The 21,850-nt window shown below is 39.6% G+C and overlaps 1 protein-coding gene across 1 annotated transcript; it reads right to left on the bottom strand.

Annotated features, from left to right (window-relative positions):
- Window positions 1-7,347: 7,347 nt before the first annotated feature.
- On the bottom strand, window positions 7,348-21,122 carry mettl14 (methyltransferase like 14). The gene is made up of 11 exons (XM_036582929.1): window positions 20,958-21,122; window positions 20,744-20,832; window positions 19,357-19,444; window positions 19,189-19,266; window positions 17,844-17,931; window positions 17,232-17,322; window positions 15,713-15,854; window positions 15,498-15,590; window positions 12,152-12,268; window positions 10,128-10,338; window positions 7,348-8,935 (listed from the first exon to the last, which is right to left on the bottom strand). The coding sequence occupies exons 1-11, from the start codon at window positions 21,021-21,023 to the stop codon at window positions 8,637-8,639; spliced, it is 1,362 nt and encodes a 453-aa protein (XP_036438822.1). The 5' UTR covers window positions 21,024-21,122; the 3' UTR covers window positions 7,348-8,636.
- Between the last annotated feature and the right edge of the window lie 728 nt (window positions 21,123-21,850).

Here is a 21,850-nt window from a genome sequence, read left to right as displayed (position 1 = left end):
GCCGCTCTGAGTGGAGCTCGAGGAGGAATTCAGCTACAGCGGCCACATGCTCAGTCTCGAGCCTCTCTCTCCTTCTCTATCTCTCTACCTCCCTCTCTCTTTAGCTCTGGCTCTCTCTCTCTCTTCCTCTCTACCTCACTCTCCCTTTCTCTCTCTCTCTCCCTCTTCCTCTCTACCTCACTCTCCCTTTCTCCCTTTCTCTCTCTCTACTTGGCGAGATCAGTGAGCGAGCACGGGGGAAGCCCTCGCGTGCCTGATGATGATAATGGTGTTGATATGTGGACTGTTGTGAATCAGCGCACAGAGTCGGGAGTCGGGTCGTGCTGTTCGGATCTCTGAGCGGTTCTGTTCACTCGCCTCGTTTCTGTGAAGCTTCATTTTTAGATGTTGTCACCTCCAGCGACCACTTTCACTGTTTCACTGGTGCCTCAGGGAAAAAGACAGAAAGGACTCCGCTTTGATGACCTTATTCCTCTGGAGCGGATTCAGCGCCTCTGTTTACATTTCACTCAGTGCTCACTGCTCAGTGCTCTGTCAGAGAGAGAGAGAGAGAGAGAGAGAGAGAGAGAGCGCGCAAGGGAAGAAAGCTGGGTGGGGGGGCGCAACACGGAATACAGTTTTAACAGTGAGTGCAGAGCGTTTCAGCTCAATGCTGCCCTCTTGTGTTCGCACAGCCTGTTTCCTTTATTATACTGTAAAGGAAACCCGGATCTAACATTTTGTACATTACTTACATTTCGTACAGATAAATCTTCAACAGTATTTTACATTTACTCTTCATTATTCTGCAGTGTCTCCAAACTCACAGTATACTGTCAGAGCAGGGTGTGAACCGGGGAAGGTGCTGATGCTGCTCTAATCCAGCACTGCCTCATATCAGACCTCATAAATTGTAAGCCAATCATATCAGACTTCATAAGCTGTAAGCTAATCATATCAGACCCCGTAAGTTGTAACAAGAACATGGTGAAAGGGTGTTAACGAAGTATGCAGAGAAACAGAAGGACCACAGAATGATCCCAGGAACACCACACTCACAGTGAAGTACGAAGGTGGGAGCATCATGATATTCTCTGCAAACAGCACTGAGCATTACACATAAGAATATACATATAAAGCCTTTTCCGCTGAGCGTGCTGTTGGCCCCGCCCTGATGGGATGATTGACAGGTTGGAAGTCTATGAAAATGAAAATTCAGCTGGGTTGAATGTATTTTCAAAGGCATTTTGCCACAGAATGAGCAGAAGATGAGAAATACGTGCAAAGAGGAGAGGCACAATTTCCTTTTTTTTTACATTTTTCACTTTCTAGCTTGGTGTTCTCTTTGATAATAAAACTAAGAATGCATTATCAGAGAGTGCAAACGCAGATAAAGTAAAATATATTTTATTTACAATTTCGACACCGTTATTGTATAATCACATAAACCATAACTGCACAATTCTGGAAATGCATTTTCCTTTAACTAAAGGTCTTTTAAAGTGTCTAAATCTGTGTATACATCAATGCTAGTTGGGAAATTAAAATTCAAACATAAGAACAGCCATTTTACATATTAGATTTTCATTTTGCTGCTGATGTTCTTCCATACAACAGCTGTCGTTATTTATGAACTGTAGTTTTGCAGTGTTTTGTACTGTATTGTAATGTATGGCAGTAAACTTCAGGTACAGTGAGCTCTCTGTAGACTGGCTTGGGTAGAATCATGTGACCAGATTCATTTTCCTCCTTATTACTAATCAGCCAAGTCATTCTGAACAGTCGTTATACTGAGACTATACATTTTTAATTGCCTTTATTGAACCATTCAATTAAAGGAATAGTTTAACAAAACATCAAATTAACATGATTTACCTCTGATCCCAGATGCAGACGATCAGCCGATACATGCTTGACGTCTGACGTCTGCTTATAGTTTACAGCAGGAGATGTTAGGCTAACATTGCTATCAAACGCTGGTGTAGAACTGTCACCAGCATCATCTCTGTAAATACATGCCCAAAAACGTCTCTTAACCTGCTCAAAATGCACCCAGATCTTCATTTGTTTCACACAGACACAGCAACACCTCATATCATAGCTTTATCAAGATGCAAGTTCTAGCTAACAGTTATGAAACCTTAGATACGCTAAAAAAAACAAGTGCGATACTTGCATAGTGACAAAGGAGGATAAAGTAGTTCCAATTTTAGCCTAAATGAAAACAGATTTTCGAAGAAATAAAGATTTTGGCGTGTATTTACAGAGATGAGCTTGAGGACAATCCAACACCTGCGCTTAGTAGCAGTGTAAGCCTATCATCCTTGGTGTAAACTAGAGAAGCAAACATCAGATATCAAACATGTCTTGGCTGATTGGCTGCATATGGGGTGAGTGATAAATCATGAAAATTTGATTTTTTCATTTGAACAGATGGTTTGCTTCACTTTCTGAGGACCTTAGAGAAAGCCTTGGAAACTTTGGAGAAGAGTGACTTTCCCTTTCCTACAGGAACAGCTGTGGACGCACTGGTAGCCAGAGACTTTGATGATTCGTCTGCTGGACGGGACGCAGATGATACAGCCTGAAACACTGCAAAAAGAAAGAAAATGAACATGAATGACTGTTCAAATTCCATAACAGTATGAAATATAGGGCTATAATGCTGTCATGGACCAGGACTTACTTACCAGTTGAAACAGGTCTTTGCTGAGTACAGTCTGACGGGTTGACGGGTGGTCCCACCTTGTTTTTACATTTTACAATGTGCATATTTAGCGCTGAAAGCTCTTACGTGGTCTTACACTTCACTTCCTTTTTCTCTTTAATAAATTAGTTACAGAATAATTCATAGCAGTTACTGAATAATCAATCTTAAGCTCAATAACAACAATATGCCTTGGCACAGCACATCTTTTCACAAACAGAAAAATAAGATTCCAAAACGACAAAATAGAATAACGTAAAATTTGAAAACATAAAGAGGAGAATCAGAAAAAGAAAAATCTTACCTCAAGTTTGAGCTTGGGAAACCTAACTGTAGGAAATCTGAATGGAAGGCTGCGCTGTCTCTTGGATGTGGCTGGTTTATCCTCATTATCCTGGGTTGAATGCAGGATGTGGTGGAGCTGAGGAGGACTGGCATCAAGTTCTCTTGATTCAAACTCACGGAACAGATTTGGAGGCAAAAATTCAAACATAAGATTGACCAGCTCACTGGAAAGTTCTGCATGTTTGCTCTCGCTGCCCTGAGAGAACGTCAGCGTATGGTTTTTAATCTCACTCCAAAGTTCAGGCTTCATTGCAGTTGATGTGGTTTCAGAGTGATGGTGGTCAGATGAAGAGAAGACAGTCTGGGTCCCGCAGCAGGAAATCAAGTCAAGGCACTGTTGGAGTAGCTTCAATGTGGCTGCCCTTATGAAGCCATGTACAATATCTGACTGTGCTTTCTTGTTCAGAAGTCCAGGTGTGGAGACGATTCTGTGATCAGAAGTGGAGCTTCTCTCCTTCACACTGTCCAGAACAGCTGACATGACATTTTGCATTGAGGGATCAGTGCCAATACCAGCACTCAGTTACTTTCACATCTGAAAATCACACACAGACTCACTGATTGTTGCCTCATTCATCCTCAGAGCTGTTGGCAGATGAGACTCTTCGCCTTTAGTAAGGCTGCATTCTGTTATGTTCACACTGAAAGTGTTTGTACATTATGTTTGATATTCAGACTGATGGTGTCAATTAAATACGTTTGTTTAGTGCAGCTATAGAGCCGTTATAAATGAGGAAACCGTCACTGGATAAATATGAATGTGAAAGCTCATAACGCTCAACATGGCGTCTGTTTATGGAGAAAGTCCCGCCTTTAGAGAACAAACAGCCAATCAGCTCGCAGGTTAAGCTACAAAAAAAAAACACCCTTATGTTTCCTTTTTTCTATAGCAAACGGGTTTTGGGCAGCAGAACACCAACGTTACTGCTACTGAGTGCTGATTGGCTGGCATTACTGCTAGTGAGTACTGATTGGTTGGTATTACTGCTAGTGAGTACTGATTGGTTGGTATTACTGCTAGTGAGTGCTGATTGGTTGCCATTACTGCTAGTGAGTACTGATTGGTTGACGAGCCAAGCAGCTCAAGGGCTGATTGCATTCACATCATCAACGTGCACAAGGCGCCCTTTTAAAAATATAATAGTGATCCTAAAATGTTTTATGCTGTTCCGTGCTCAGAAAGGGAGTGTACTCTTTGATTTTAAAAATGTTTAAGCATTTGTAAAAATGTTTTTAGTCAAATGCTCCATATTAATCCGTTAATTTTGGACTTGCTCAGGAGCGCCCTCTAGTGTTTGCGAAACCCGAAGACATTATAGAGTGGTAATTCTCCTCACTACAAGTTCTCTTGTCTTGTAAGTCTGGAAATAACTACCCCGTGGCATTGCAGGTCTCTTGAAGATGTGTGTTTGACTATGACACTGTAGGACGTTTCAAATTAGAGTATTTATCAACTGCTTTTACCTGAACCAGAGCTCAAGTGTGTGGGGAACATAATGGTACTGCTTAGGGACCCTGTGGAATGGAACACAGCTTCAGAGAACTTGTAGAGAGGAGAACTACCACCCTGTAATGTCTTACAGGTTTCTCTAACACTAGAGGGCGCTCCCAAGCGAGTCCAAAACAAATGGGTTAAGATGGAGCATTTGAGTAAAATCATAGTTTTTAAATGCCTGAACATTTTTAATATAAAAGAATAAATTCATTTCCTGAACACAGAACAGCAAAAACATTATTTTAAGCGCTTTTGAACTCAAAGCATTTTTGAACCTCCTGTTTGTTCATGACATCAGTGAACACATACAGCCAATGAGCTGCTCCTCTCACCAACCAATCAACACTCCCTAGCAGTAATGCCAACCAATCAGCACTCAGTAGCAGTAATGTTGGCGTTCTGCTCCCAAAAACCCGTTTGCTGAAGAAAAAGGAAACCTTCAGGTAAGTTTTATTTGCTTTTTTTGGTGAAATACATCCTTCTACTTTCTAAAATTAAAGGAAAGTTCTGGGCAAGTGGTTAGAAACTATTTTAACTTTTCATTTATAGCCATTGAGCTGCATTGAGGGCTCACTCACGGGCCTCTGGTGTTCTGTAGTCACATTTTTGATATAACGGGAGAAATAGGAAGAGGCCAGGCTCTTCTTAAACACACTGAAAGGTCATTTCAACCATAATGCTAAATAATCATTAAACCACCATGACATTAATAAAAAAGAGGGACGTTAACTACAAATATCTTACTTTCTCACATTTGCAGATTTTTGTCACTGTTACTTTCTACTGTCACTGGTATGAAGAACAAAAAGCTTTTTGGATGATTAACGCTCCAATCGCAGCTACAAACCTTCCCATATATGTATTTTTAAAACTTGTTCACCATTATAAACTACACCGAACAGATCACTGGCTGTTCCAGTTTCCAACTGTTGCAGAACTGTGTTCAGTCAGTAATGACAATATAATCCATGCCATGGGTTACCTTAGATTGTAAAACTATACAGATGAGCAACAGCCTCCTCTCAACAGAACTGAATACAACGTGAGTCAAGATTTTGACAGCTGAGTGGATGTGGGGAGATTTTCAGCCGCATCAGTAAGCGATGAAGTTCATTAATTTTATGGTTTTTTCTTAAAATGCCCAAATCATGACAAACCAGCCCAAATTTTGTCCACACTCCAGAGCGTTTTTCCCCAGGCAGTCCAGCCCAACCGTCCAATCTGGCAACACTGCATTTCCTCTTTTTATAATGTGAGAGAACTCTGATAGGGCTCTCTCTAAGAAGTGTATACAATGTTGGCCAGTAAAACATGCACTCTAACTAGAATATTTAACTAGTGGGTAGAGTTCTACTGTAGTTCTACTGTAGTAAGAAGTACACATATTGGAACACAGCCATAACTCTGTCCATAGCAGATTGTTATTGTTAATACGTGCCTTATGACTTGTTCATGTATTTCAGTAGATGAGTTGTTACACATTGTCACCATGTCTTTGTGAAATGATGTTGGTCCTTGATTTCAACATGTTTCTGGCTTCCTGCCATTTGCTTTCCTCAGAAATACACAAACATGCCTACAGTTTATTATAGTGGGTGTGTCTAAAATGGACAGAAAGCTGAGCAGCGCTCCGAGGCAGCAGACCATCAAGTCTTGTCCCAGTCCAACATCTTGTTTAAAAGGGTGCCTGCTGAGGGGGCTTCATCCAGCCAATTTATTTGAAGACAGTAAAGATGAAGCCTCTGTTGACCAGACTGCCAACACAGTTCTGGCTTAAAATACTTAAAATATACTTTTAATAACTTTAGTTTGATTATATAATGTTTTAAAATCAACCTGTAATCAAAGCGGACCCTTTTTAACCCTGTCCCTGGTCACATTAAGCATGATTCTTATCTTTTAAAAGACCTTGTTTTTCCGTAATTTTCCATTAAAATGTTATTGCCTGTATCTTTTAAATTTTCTCTAAACTATCTAGGTTCAGGTTCTCCTCCCTAGATCCCCACCTGTTTCTATGAAAAAACTCCCAGCTAGCTCGGCACCTCTCCCCGATTCTGTGTTTTACTTAGAAATACATCACAATACGGATTTCCAATTCACTTCATTATTCCAGGTTTGTGAGATTCCAGGCAATACAGACTGCTTTTCCAAGTGTGTGAGAAATGTACCCACATCACTCATCACTTTCAGAATGACAAAGTAGGAAGATACCATTTCAGCCCCACGTCTGAAAATAACTTTTTGTACACTGTTCTACACCCAGTTGAAATTACAGCAACACATCCATTAAAACAGTGTTCTCACACACACTGGAAATCCTGGGAATTTATAGACCAGTTTTCCAGTCATGGAAAACACCTGGAAAATAAATTAAAAAATTAAAAAATGTCCTGGAAATATTAGTAAAGTGAAAAGTTGAGACAATAAGCCGACATGATTGCATATTTTAGCTGCTAATGTCCCGTTTGACTGTCCATTCTTAACTATTGTAGTTTGGAATGCTACAGTGCCGCATGTGGACAGATATGTGGACACTGTGGGAACGCCTGGTGTTGGCAAATTCTCATGATCCAATAGTGACTGATTGAGGAATGGTTGTATCAGTATATCGTTCAGTCAATAAGAAGTAATTGGACTTTGTTGTTGACTAGAATCTTAAGGATGTTTGCAGTTGTACGTCATTTTAACCTTTCAGCCGGTGTGTTTGCAAATCATGGAAATCATGGATTTTTTCCTGGAAAAGGTCCTAGAAATTGGTTTCTGAAAAAAAGAGTGGAAACCCCATAAAATGTACAGCAAAAACAACAATGAACACCCAACAACTGAAAAAGTTGTCTGTTATTATTACAAAACAAAAAAAATTCAATACAGAAAATGGCATCTTAATAACCAGCTCGAGCTCAAATACACCACCCACATTCTCATACAATCCAAACAGATAAAAAAGTAAGCATGCTAATGTGGCTAACATCGAATAGAAGCTAGTAGTAACCAGTAATCATGATGTACTTCACATAACAGCATTTACTGGCCATCTGCTTTCATTCACTGTTAGCAATCTTAGCATTTACGACTGAACGGTTCCTTTAAGCAGGTATTGTAGTCTTTCCTATTGTCAATACATGAACCTAGTTTCAAGACGCAGTTACACCAGTGGTTCCCAACACTGATCCTGGAGTCCTGCTGCTCTAACACATCTGCTTTAACTTTGGGAGGGCTTATGCTGCATTCGTGACAAACAGGAGATGGGAATTTTTAACTATGACTCTCCTACTTCCCATCTAAAAGCCTTCACACAACTTCATGCATTTCTGGTGGTCCATTTATCACACATGAGTGCAGCTGGCGTTTTCAAATGTTGTAAAAAAAAAAAACAACACAACAAAAAAAACACCAAAACAAAAAAACAAAAATGGAGATCCAAGTTGTTCTGACAGTGACAATATGATCGAACAGAACAAACAGAAACTCAGAAGTCTGTTTAAAAAGCTTAAAACACTCTCTTTACTTCTTGTTCTATAGATGCCCCCATGTTCAAAATACATCACATTATAGCAAACTGTAAATGTAAGAGCTCTTGAGAAACTCTTTTCCATCCACGTTCCATTGGAATTACGAGTTGTATGGACATTTAAATGGATTTTTCCCATTTGAAGGTCGGAAGCTTCTCAGTTTTCCTTTTCTCATCATTAGCTGATTAGTCGGACACTTGGGCGTGGGGGTTCATAAAGCAGGAATTTTCTAGAGTAGAGCTAGTTAATTTAAAATAAAGATTCCCAAACATATTCCTGAACTCGTCTGCTACTGGACAGGCTTGACTTCTGGCTGAAAAGAATACTCCGAATTTATAATCTAATCTCTATCTGCTACATCTTTAGCACACAGTCAGCTACCATGACAGTAATTTTGAAGAATATTACTTACATTATTTAGAAATGAACTGAACACCCACTGGCTCTGAACACACTTATAACAGGATCCAATGGGCAGATGCTGAAACAGCAAGAACAGCATTAGGAACCACTGATTCACATCTTGCTGATCATGTATAAAAATAATTTCACTGTCATATTAGCTATGTCGGTATGATTTTCAAAGCAAAAATGTGAATTATCTTGGAGGAAACCCCCGATGGGGCCCTCCACGGCCCCTGAAGCCACCCCGCTCTCCGCGGAAGTTGGGGCGGTTTCTCTCCCGACCTCGATCACCCCTCCCCACCACTGTCCCGCCTCGGCCTCCCCGTGGCGCTCCCCTTCCCCCCTCCGGTTTGACCTTAGGGGGTGGGGATTTGGGGCGGAGCCTCTCGATGTCCTCGGTGCAGCCGGACAGGTGAGAGGTGGCAAAGTGGGCGGAGTAAGCTTCAGCATTGAAGTTACTGTTGGTCAGTGTGGGACCCACGGTCAGCCAGCCTGAGCAGTCAGAAAGGAGAAATATTCAACAGTTAAGCCTATTAACATAATCACAGTTATTATAATCATTTTTATTATTATATTTTGTCTTAAGAAAATCTGAACATGACTGCAGTTATATTATTATAAGGGCTGCAAAAGGATTAAAATATTTAAATCATAATGACGTTACTTAGTGTAGTTAATTGTGATGAATCATGTTTCTCTTATTTGCTGAATGTTGACCATAAATAAAATACATTTTCAATGTAGGAAAGAGTGTGTTTTGTTATAGTCATACGAGTGGACAAAATGTGTTTCTAATCCTTTTATTACCTTCAATAATTCAATACCATTAATTAGAATAAATCAAAAAATAATTATTAATTTTCTTTGTGTGAATGCAAAGTTCACATGAGCATCACGTGATTTCCACAGAGTTAGTATAGTTAGTATAGTTTTTGTAATCAAAAATAATTGTATGTGAAATTTTGGGTGAAATTCTGGACAAATTACATATTCAGTTGGATTTTTGAAAAGAACTAAACACTACCTCTGCAGCAAACTGTTTTAAAACATTACAACTTGCTGTAAACATTAATACATAGTTACTTTATATCTGACTAACATTAAAAAAAAAATTTAATAACTTTAAAAAAAAATGAAATAGTAATTGTAGCATGTGCAAATGTTTGGACTCCCCTTGAAACTCATTATATCTTAATTGATTTGTTTGGACTGGTTAGGCAGGTCTGGAATTGATTACCATTTCATTGGATTGGAACTGTTTGGCAACCGGTGGCAAAGGAAACACTGCATGAGCAGAAGGATGGATGGATTACATTTTTTGTATATTTTTTAAGTTAAACACAAGTTAAATATAAAGTAATTGTGCATTAATATTTTCCAAAGAATGTTATTTTTTTAAATATTTTGTTGCACAGGTTGTGCGTACTTTTTCCACGTCAAACAAACCAATCAAGAAAATATGCTATTTGGCAGGGGTTCCCAAACTTTGGCATACAACACATACAGAGTGAATGGTTCCAAATCCTCTCGCTCTTGCCTTTACAGCTCGTGGATTTTTCTTACAGAGGAGGCTCTTGGGAGGAACAGTAGTGTTGTAGGTATCGCTTTAAAAGCCGTTTAAAAGCTGTGTTTGAATAAGAGGGCTGCCATTGTGGATTCAATCATGTGTGTGAGAGATTCAAACCTGGGCGGATGGTGCTGTCTCGGCCAAACAGGTGCAGGCGGCGGCGGCCCAGGCAGAAGTGTTCTATGATGTGGAAGATTTCCACAGGTTTCTCTATGTTTCCCATCTCCGGCTCCTCTGTGATGATCAGGTCAATGTCCACATTAGCATGGATGAAGTCTCCGTCAGTGCTACGCCGAACTGTCCCCTTAATGCCCATCAGACAGTGCTCCTGAAACATACACACCACCACACACACAGGTGTAAAGCAACAGCTCATAAATAACTGTAAAGAAATAATGCTGTTTCATTATGATGCTAGCTTTCCCACTTTGTATCTACATTTCTCCCAATTGTGCAATGGCTATCAGTCTGCAGGGTAATGGCTGGTACGCACTTCCTCCACGACATGTATAGTCAGCCAACTGCATCTTTCAAATCTGTACCTCATGCAAGGTCACTGAATTTAGACCATAATAGGCAAAGATATCCATCACCTGGAATGACTGCAATCAGGGAATTTCTTCAATTGGAACCATTTTGAGTTATCGTTATCTCAATTTTTGTCAATGGGTAATAGTCATCACTATTAATAACTAGCTATTCAACAACATACACTATATGGCCAGAAGTATGCAGACACCTAAATATCACACCTTTATGAGCTTGTTGACACCTCATCCCAAAACCATGGGCATTAATATGGAGTTGGCCCACCTTTTGCAGCTATAGCAGTGTTCAAACAAGGCTTTTCACAAGATTTTGTGTCTGTGGGAATTTGTGTCCATACAGTCAAAAGAACATTTGTGAGATCAGGCACTGATGTTGGATGAGAAAGCCTGGCTCACAATCAACATTCCAATTCATCCCAATCATGTTTAGTGGAGTTCAGGTCAGGATGCTGCGAAGGCCACTGGAGTTCCTCCACACCAAACTCCTCATCTTTATGGAGCTTGCTTTGTGCACTAGGGCACAGTCATGCTGGAACAGAAAATGGCCTTCCCCAAAACTGTTGCCACAAAGTTGGAAGCATATAACTGTCTAAAATGTCTTTGTATGCTGTGGCCTTAATATTACCCTTCGCTGGAACTAAAGGGTCATGCCCAAACCCTGAAAACAGCCCCAGACCATTATCCCGCCTCCACCAAACTTTACTGTTCGCACTGTGCAATCCATAGGTAGCTTCCTCCTTGAATCCACCAAACCCAGGCTGCCAGATAGTGAAGCGTGATCCATCACTCCAGAGAACACGTTTCCACTGCTCCAGAGGCCAGTGGCGACGTGCTTTACACCATTCAAGCTTGACATTGCACACAGTGATCGCACGGCTTGTGTGCAGCTACTCGGTCATAAAACCCCATTTTGTAAAGCTCTCGACAGACAGTTCTTCTACCAATGTTGCATCCAGAGGTAGTTTAGAACTCTGTAGTAAATGATGCAACATCAAATAGATGACTCTAACTCGCTACACAGTGGTCCTGCTCTGAGAGTTTGCGTGGTCTACCACTTTGTGGCTGAGCTGTTGTTGCTCCTAAAGGTTTCCATTTCACAATAATAGCACTTACAGTTGACTGGGACAGATCTAGCAAGGCAGTGATTTCACGAACTAACCTGTGGCAAAGGTAGCGTCTTATGACAGTGCCATGTTTAAAGTCACTAAGCTCTTCAGTACGACCCATTCTACTGTTAATGTGAGGTTAGGGAACCAGCCTTGTGACCGGAAGGTCGCCGGTTCGATCCCCTCAGCTGACCATATAAAGCCATAGAAAGACAAAAAAAAAGCTCTCTATAGTCTCAATGGCAAGTAGTAACTATACTACTCAGTCGTTAGCACTGCTAAAAAAGCTAAACTTCAACATTTTTAAACCTTATCTTTATAGAGAAAGTGTTTCTATAGTGAAAAAACAGGCTATCTGGAAAACAGCTGTGCATACATCACTGAACAGACAGACAACTTCTATGTCTCAGAAAGGAAGCAGAATAGATGTTTTTAACGGATATCATTCTGCCTTAAACTCTTAAACTGGTAGAGCTTGGTGTCTCACCTTAGTCCTCTGGAAAACTGCTTTGGGGTCCAGCGTTTTGGTCTTGCCAGGGTTGTTCTTGTTGGTTTTGATCCAGCAGATATCCTCACATCTCCTAAAACCCCACTTCCTTAAACACTGAGAGAGAAAACACACAAGTCTTTATTGATTTAAAATGCATTATGGAAAGGCTTCAAATTTTGCACATGCATTAGTCGTCCAGTCGCGTATAAACAAGTCGCAAAATTATGTATAAATATAATAAAAACATTCTCCAAATGAAGGGACATCCATTTACTGTAAATTTGGAACAATATTCTGTGAGTTGTTTCTCTTTTATTTTTGTAAAAACAAAGATTCTGAGACTGCTACTGACAAGCATACAATCTAGGCTCCCAAATATAAGGAGAATGCATTTATTGCTAATATTATTAATTGGCTTAACTTTTTATCAATAGCTATAACATTAGGTCTGTCCAGGGATGCTCGAAGTTGTTTTAAAGGGGAACTCCACCGATTTTTTAAATGTGTCTATCATCAGTTTAGAGCTATTAAGTATCACCATCTAGCAGGGAAGAAAGCTAATCAGCCAACCTGGCCATTTTAGGCCTTTACTTTAATACCTGCATAGAACTATGCCTAATGGTTAATCGCAATTTTCATGGATCATTCTACCAAAGTGATTTAAAGTCAGAGTTCAACACACATTTTGGACTTAACTGACTTGGACTTGGCATTTTTATTTTTATTTTTCATTAAAAAATTAAACTCATGATAAATTATAATTTTTCAGCTTCACTTTAAAACAAATCAAGAAACTCTTTTTAAAAAAGTAAGTATTATTTTAACAAATTGAAATTTAGAGGTTAGGGTTTGGGGCAGAAACCTCCAAACAGATCAAGCATGTCAAACAGGAGACCTTCTTGGCCAAAGTGCTGTGGAGATTAGCATACAGTTCATTGACTGAACTTACTTCCTAATTAGATGATGAGCTGAATCAGGTGTGTTTAATGAGGCAAAGTGCTGAAGTCTGCAATGTTTTGCCTGCAAGGACTGGACCATGGACACATGCCATAAAAAAATACCCCATAAATGATCATCTTGTGTATATTTAGTTTATTACTCTCTCAATTAATGTCTTGGGTTTAAATAGAGGGACTACAGTTTGAACTTATTCAGCAGAATGGTCTATATATATATATATATATATATATATATATATATATATATATATATATATATATATATATATATATATTATTTACAAGGCAATTAAACATGAGCTGAAATTCTATGATCGTGACAGTCCTATTTATAAATATACAACTATACACGATTTAACACCTGAAGTCTTGCTTTGCATGCATACAGTGGCCATCCTCTCCCAATGATGGGTCACTAACAAGAGCAGAAAAAACCCAACAGCTGCAGAGCTCATACACCCATGAACTGGTCATGTGTCTCCAATGCAAACAGACTATGTACGTTCACCTTCAAAGGCAAAGCTAATCTTTAAACCCTCAGGCTTATAAAGGCTTTCACACAGGAGAAATGTTAACAGCTCAGATGAAATGATTATACTGGGCATTCGCAAGACAGCAAGCCCATAAGCTTCAGAGCATCAGCCACAGACAGAGACGGAGGCTTCAAAGAGCAGCCTGACTACAGAACAAACAACCAGTATAGAAAACACACACAGCAATTACTGACTATTGTTGCTGGACGCCAAGAGAATGTCAATGTTGTCGGACTTTAAATTCTATGGGATTATGAGCTTGCAAGTCACGGATTAGGTTTCTTATTTGGGAAATAACTGTATTATTTTCTGTTTTACAAGTAAAAAAGGTTCAAGGAGAGACTGAAACAAAAAGAAATTACTTTATAATTATCATCATCATTATAAGAAAACCACTATTAAAACACCAACTGTCCTTTGTTCTACATTGTACAAATATTTCATAACCCCTAGAATCCTGGGATTATTATTCAGTTTATATCCAGCAGCTACTATGAATTATTAAGTGACTAATATAAAAGTAATGTGTAAGTTGTGTTACAAGAGTCTTTTAGAGTTTAAGAGAGTGATGAACATACAAGTGTAAGTGGTCCAAACCTTCTTAAAAATCTTGTTAAATTAACATATGTTAAGTTAAAATATTTTCTCCATCCACTATAAAGTATCATTTTAGAGACACAAGTTTTCCATAAAACAGTAACAATACAGTCATATGCAAAAATTTGGGCACTCCTGGCCAAATGACATTTTGTTGATTTTTGAAACACACTGTTTAAAAAAGGTATTTAAAAAAAGCAGTTTTATGCACAGTTCCACAGTCTTTCTATTCCTGTGTCAGGAATTTTTCATCCACTCTCCCTTGCAGAACACTGTGATGACTGTGACAGACATTCTAAAAGCTTCAGCTTCTGGTCAGCTTCAGTTTCTTGACTGACTGTGTAACATTTGCATTTTTGATTTGCTGATCTAAACGTTTTTTTGCATAATTCAGACATTGAGTTTTGTGACGAGGTCACAGATTTCATTCTGTTTGGGAAACTATGTTGCACAGTAGAATGGTGCACCACCTCTTGTCTGTCAGCTGAACGTTTTTGCTGGTCCTTTGCTGTCATATATCAGCCAGCTGCTCAGAGAAGCTCATGGTTGTTGAGTGTTCCCACCAGGTTTGCAGAGAATTGACTATGCTCTGGCTTTGGCATCAGCTGAGAATTCTTGACCTCCCTAACCGGTCCTATTAAGTCAATTAAGGCCTAACGAGTTAATTACATCCTGAGACTTTACAACTAAAAGGGTGTCCAAACTTCTGCATGTGACACAATTGTTATTTTTTTAAGTTAAAATATGACGTAACTGTGCAACAACATTTGCAGAAAAATGTTATTTTTAAACAGTTTGCTGCAGAGGTTGTTTACTTCTCTTCACTTCAAAAATAATCAAAATGTGTATAAAATCTGCATATAAGAAAACCAATAACTAATAGTTCCACTAATAGAACTACTTCTTTTCCGATACCAGCACTAACTGAAACGTTAAGGATCAGGCAACCTTATTTTTCTTCTTTAAAAACTACTACGCTTTTAAAAACTTTAATTGAGGTACTTCACTTAAGAAGAACATCATGCTCAAACTACATAAACACTCTATGACCCCACGGTAAGAGGTACAGAGTTAACAAACTATCAAGGTATGACTGAATATGTGTGATGATCTAAGTCCTTAGCATTTGTTCGTTGTGAGTGGAAACTTGGATCACATAACAACTCTGAACTAAAATTTGGATTTTATGATTATTTTGTCTTACACCTTTATGCAAATAAAGTATTTAAAGTGTGAAAGTGAGAGTCTGTGTACCATCCTGCCAAGATCCAGCCCCTCTCCTGAGCCACACCAGAGGAAGACGAATGAGCGCAGCGCTGAGATCTCGTCAATCTCCAGCTTCATAATCTGGAGACAGAAAGAGAGAGTGTGTAAGTGAGTGAGCGAGTGAGTGGACACCTCATTCCTTCTTATTTCAAGAGCAGGGCTGAGACTGGATTAGAAAATGGGATGATGAGCGCTGGACTCACATCGTCCCAGGTCCAGAAGCGTTCGCTGGCGATGATGCCGGACTCTCTGTAGTACTCTTCTAATGGAGGCTCCAGCAGGATCACGTCAAACTTACACTTCAAATCCCTCAGATCAAACGTATCTAGATCAGCCTGTAGATACCTGATACACAACACACATGCACAGGGTTAAAGCAATAGTTTTCCTCTTACCCCATATATCCTGCCAAGACCTGCTTGGTGTCTGAAGTCTGCTTCCTTAGTTTAGCGATGGAGCTATGAAGTTTATGCAGCAAAAAAAAAAAAGAAAGCTTAAAGTCACCAAGTTTATAAGTAATGGAAGTGTATATCCTAAATCAGAGATCATCCAATACAGATCTAGAATCCGTTTTCCAGTTCTGGATTTTGTAGTCACTGGTAGTTAACTGACCTGTTGCTGTAACTGACTGGCCACCTAGTGTCATACCTGCCTAACAGAAATCATAAACATAATCTGTAGCGTCCATAAGCCTGTGTGATGTAAGAGGAAGCTGAAATTCATCCACCCACATGTTGCACATTAACAAGTCTTTGTGACCTTAATTAAGAGCTGGGTGTGGTTTGAGTGAGTTGAGAGAAGTTTGGGGAATGTATTTACAGAAAAGATTTGAGTGTCTTGTCCGTCACAATGTTAGCCTCATAGCTCCAGTGCTAAACTAAAGAAGCAAAATTTTGGAGACCAACCATGTCTTGGTAATTTTTGCCAAACCATTCCTTTACATAATCTCAAACTTGCTTATGAGGTTGTATGACATACATATATGTCTGTTATATGTAGATATGAACAAACACATGCACAGTGCTAATTGATGGACCACATTTGGAATATCGAGAAAGTTGTGTAAAATTAGTTTTCTTTTTTTTTTGCCAAATGGGTCCTTTAAGATATCAGAATAACTACTGCATGAAGCTGCTGATGTCAGAAGCGTGCTCAAAGCTAAACACATTATATCACTGTTTTTCAGATCTGATGCCTAAGGTGACACTTAAAGCTAAAACCACATTTACTGGAAACAGTGAGTAACTAGCTGGCAGCTGGTGAGTAGCGTTGTAATAGGCCTGTCACCACTATTACATAATCACTTAAACACAATGATTTAAACTGATCGCAATGATTTTCCATAATTCATAGTCTTCAACATCATATGTTTAGTCTAAAATGGTGTTTATCTGTTAAGGCAAATGCATGTAAATATAAAAAAGCAGAGAATGTTTTAATCTCTGAACGGTGCTATAACACCTTTACAGGGCAGCAGTGAAATATGTTTGTTTATTTGAGGCCGAGCTGTGTCCATCATCAGTTGGGAGCTACTAGGTTTTGACAGCTAGGTTAATTGAGAAAGTAAATCAGCCAGTTTGGACACTTAAGACTTATACTATAATACAATTTAATGGGCTTTTAAACTAAATTGTTAATCGCAGTTACTTAAAGGGCAGTTATTTGTCAGCTAAAATGACATTATTGTGACAAGCCTATGTTATTAGTGCATGTTGTGCTTACATTGGTGGCGTGTTGGTAGCAGAGATGAGTTCATCTTTGAGCCGAATGAGTTCTCGCAGTTTAGGATACTCCTCGAACCTGTCAGCCAAGCCTTTAACACAGCACAGAAAACTCAGGTCAAACACAGCTTCAGTGTGGAGAAGGTGAGAAGCAATAGGGCCTTATGAAGGCTATCTTAAACCTTGACCATTTAACGTTGATGTACATTGGAATAAACAAATCAATCAATCAAAAAGGTCACATGATATGTCTCCACTAGCTTGGCTTACAGGTTAGGCTAAGTGAACTAAACATAAGCTAAAGGTGACAGGTAGTCTGTGATTACATGAAAACACTCATTTTACAATTGGCTCGTTTATAAATTTAGGCTTCCTGCTTAACAATGAACTGCTGACAAATGACAGCTGGTTAGCTGTCAAAATTTGCATCCCTTATGCAAATGACAAAGGGGATAAATCCCCAACAGCATAATCATATTTTCCACTTTCTATAGATATTTTTGCATATTTTGCATTCAAACTCATGACTGTGGAGCCCTCTGGTGGATGAGGCCCCCAATCTGCACTCCCTAAAGCCCATTCAGTTGAGGAAAGGGAGGAAACAGAGACTCACCCACGTCTCTGATGAAGTTCTGTGGCCGATGGCCAGTGTCCACAAAATGCTGGCAGTAGTCATTATGAGGGTTGAGACTCTGTGTGCCCTGGACAACACAAAGAGATAAAACATAACACCAGAACAGCTTTGGAGGAACAAATGCTGAACAGGTATGATCATTTTTTCCAGTTTCCAGATCCAAAAACAGCCTGAACATTTCACACAAGAGCTTTATGGGACCATAAAAGCTTCCTGAACAAGAGAGTTATTGTACATGTAGTCTCCCCTCGAGGAAGGTGATAAGTGTTCTCTCTCTCGCTTAGTGATAAACAATATACCGTCTGTACCAGTGCTCTGGTATAGGTACCCTGACAGTGACCTTCAATTTTAGAAAGACTGATTGATAACAAGCATTATATCAACGTTACATAAATGTTCTATCCCACAAAACAGTGCTGTTCCTGTAGTTGAGCAGTTTTTTCTTTATTGTGGTTCTAAGACATGGTATCCGGAACTGGACAGTGTCTGTTAACTGCAGTTTATAGCAATTTGCTGGGTTTAGATTGTTTTAAAAACACTTTACTAAACAGTTGACTTTCTATAAATATGTTTTCTGTCTGGCGTTTACAATACTGTAAATTTAATATTTACTGTACATTCAAATATCAATGCATATTAAAATGTCAGCATGACATTAAGAAGTTTTCTTAGGCACTACTATCCATGTAAAACAAATCACAAAAAATTCAAGAAAATAAAGAAAATGAATAAATAAATATATAAATAAATGTACAAAATCTAATAAAATAAAATCCTGGAGGGGGAAGATAAATACATGCTCCAGAAATAGACAATGTGTTTCTAAGTTTTAGTATAACTTCTGCAAACATTCAGGATTTGGCTGACAGATGTAGTTATATAGTTAACTTGAGATTAAATTTTACTAGACGTAAAAGATTTTAAGGAGAGATTTTACAAGCTACAAATGAATAGATATATATCACTAAACTCAAAATACTGAAATGAATCATAAAGTCTCAAATTTTACCACAGTTCAGAATTATTTGATGAATTTAAAAATGTGTGCTGAATACACAAATGTGACTGGAGAAACTGCTTCCACTGTATGTTATAGATAATAAAAATACACAAAGCTTTTTAGTGTTTTTTTTTCATTTGAAAATAGATTTGTTGTGCCCAAAAAATATTTTAATATTATTATGACCAATGACAATCCCACAATGTACTGATGCATTTTTATACAGATGTGAATTAATAGTAAATACACCTCTGTCTTATGTATCTGACAAAATTGATTCTCAGTGCTCCCATACTGATGTGTCCTTAGCTGACATGCTCCCACCTTTAGGAAAGTGCTGGAGTCCTTGTAGACCTCTTCATACGGGCCACTCTCCTCCTGCTGCTGAGGCTCCACATCCTCCTGAGGCACATCCACAATTAGCTGTGAACCTTCTTACCTTCAAAAACAATCACCACTATAATTCAGTCAGATCAGATCAGTATTACTCACTCTCTGCTCCTCCAAATCCTCCTCAGTGTCTTCGCCTTCATTCTGGCATTTCCTTTTTGAACCGGGAACTGTGGTATCAAATGATGCTCTGCAGAGAACAATAATCAGAACGACTGTAGAGCCTATTTACAGTTCCTCATGCAACACAAGTAGCACAGTCACTGTCCAAAACACTGTGAGTGTCTCAAGTGGTCCAACAACAAAAATAATATCTGGACAACAGATGGACTATATTTTGTACACAGAGACACGACAAATTCAAGTAAAAAAAAACGATCATCTGAAGCAAACAGCAGATGCTTAGAAACTGTTCCTCAGATGACAATGTCATTGCAGAGGAGTCATCCTTCACCATATTCTCCATGAGTGGGTGACTACATGTGTGGCATCCAGCAAGAGAACGGGCCTCAATTCTTGATCCCTACACCGAGGGGCTCCGGTGGTTCTGTTATGCTGTTGGGGGGGCATTTTGTTGCCATGGATTGGGTCCAGTTGTCCCCTCAGAAGGAGGGGTCACTGCAAATCATTACAAAGTTTTGTTTTTTTTTATCCTGTGATAAAACATTTCTATCCTGACGACAGTGATCTCTTTCAGAATGATAATACCCCCATCCACACAGCACGAGGCCTGAATGTTTTGTTTTCACTGAATGTTATGAAGAGCATGAAAATGACATAAATCATATGCTATGGCCTTCACAGTCACCAGATCATAACCCAACTGAAGTCCTACGGGAGATTTTGGACCAACATATTAAAGAGTGCTCTCCATCACCGTCATCATCAAAACACCAGAGGGAATATGGTTGTTCCATCTTTGCTAATGGTGTTCTGTCTCTTCAGCACAGCTCCACAAGGCTCACTGAGGCTGTTCTGGCGACTCAACACCTGACTAAAACACGGCACACTGTTTTTTTTCCATTAATTTGTCACCCATCTGTATATAGCAGAAGGTAAGTGAGTGGAAATCAGGTGCCTCTGACAAAGTGGACCGGACAAAACCCCACCATTTTAGAACTTAGAACCATGAGTTCTACATAGAACCAGTTCATGCTTAAATGGTTCTTTGCATGGTAAAGTGGTTCTTCAGACTGATAGAGAACGTGTTGTATATGGTTCTATGTAGAACCTTTTTGAAAATGGTTCTATATGGCACCAAAAAGGGTTCTGTTATTGTTAATGTTAAGCTTGTAACAACAGAGGAACCCTTTTGGTGCTATATAGAACCATTTTCAAAATAGAACCATATACAACAGGTTCTCCGTCAGTCTGAAGAACCATTTAAGCATGAAATGGTTCTATAGCTACAGAACTCGTCGTTGTAAACAGAAACACTTCCTTTCCTGAACAGAGAACCGTCTTTAAGCGTGTAAGGTCATGCAGGTACCTGCAGGTCTCTCTGGTCTCCTCGATCTCTTTCTGCTCCTCTTTGCTGTTGAGAACAGCGCCGATTGAGTCTGCACTCTCAGCCCCGAGCTGAAAAGAGAAAGGCAGCCGCGCTGACTGTGTGAGAGGTGCAGTGTGGTGTCTCTGAGTCAGAGTTCCTCACTGAGGCAGTAGTCAGAGAACCCCTGCAGCAGGAACAGTAACGTTACTCTCACCTGCTGAGCGAGCAGCTGCCGCCGCAGCTTCTGCCTCTCCCGGATCTCCTGCAGGCGGCTGTTCATGTTGCTGAGAGTTTAATAACCGCAGTTCAGTTATTTTGTTGAGGAAATTAGAAAAACGCGCGGACTCAAAGCCATTCAAACCCAACACGGCGCGGTCGCATGCGTTCTGCGTCACTGTGCGTAGTCGCGCGATGACGCGATCAGACCGTTACAGTGGGTGAGTCTCAAACGGAGAGAGCGCCCCCTGCTCCCTCACCGACCAGTGAGCGTGTGTGCAGTGAACTCACTAGTATATCCCAATCTAGGCGGGACCCTACAGAGACCCCTAGGGTAACATGGTGTTTATTTTTTAATACAGGTGACCACAGGATAATATATTGAGGCCACAAGTTAAATATTGAGACCACGTGGCCACAAGAAACTTAACACGCGGCCTCAACTTGTGGTCTCAGCTTATTATAAAATCATAACCATGTCACATTAGGGCCCTAACGCATTTTTGACATAATCATTATTACTTAAAGCTGAGCTGTTATTTGTACGTGAGGTAGCTTTAGCCTGCATGAGGAAGGAAACTGCAGATAAATGAAGCTACACAGAATCCAGCGAAGACCAGCTTTTGCTGGGAGCTGGATTCAGAGGGTATTTGATGGTGAAGGCAGTTGACAAGTTGGACATCCAGCTGGACTAGTAGAAAAAACACAGCCTAAGCTGGTCAGTCAGCTGAACAGGGTATGTTTTCGAGTTTGGTGGTGTGGCTGGCCTACTAGCATGACCAAGAACATCAATCATGTATCTTGACGTATGAGAGACAGATTGTTTAAAGAGTCCATATCATTATTTTATTTTTTTTTAAATAAAAGAGTTTGATGTAATATGTAAACACT

The sequence above is a fragment of the Colossoma macropomum genome, unplaced genomic scaffold (genome assembly GCF_904425465.1).
Source record: "Colossoma macropomum unplaced genomic scaffold, Colossoma_macropomum, whole genome shotgun sequence".
Classification (NCBI taxonomy): domain Eukaryota; kingdom Metazoa; phylum Chordata; class Actinopteri; order Characiformes; family Serrasalmidae; genus Colossoma; species Colossoma macropomum.
Note: the sequence above shows the minus strand (reverse complement) of the source record. Positions and strands in the feature narration are given on the sequence as shown.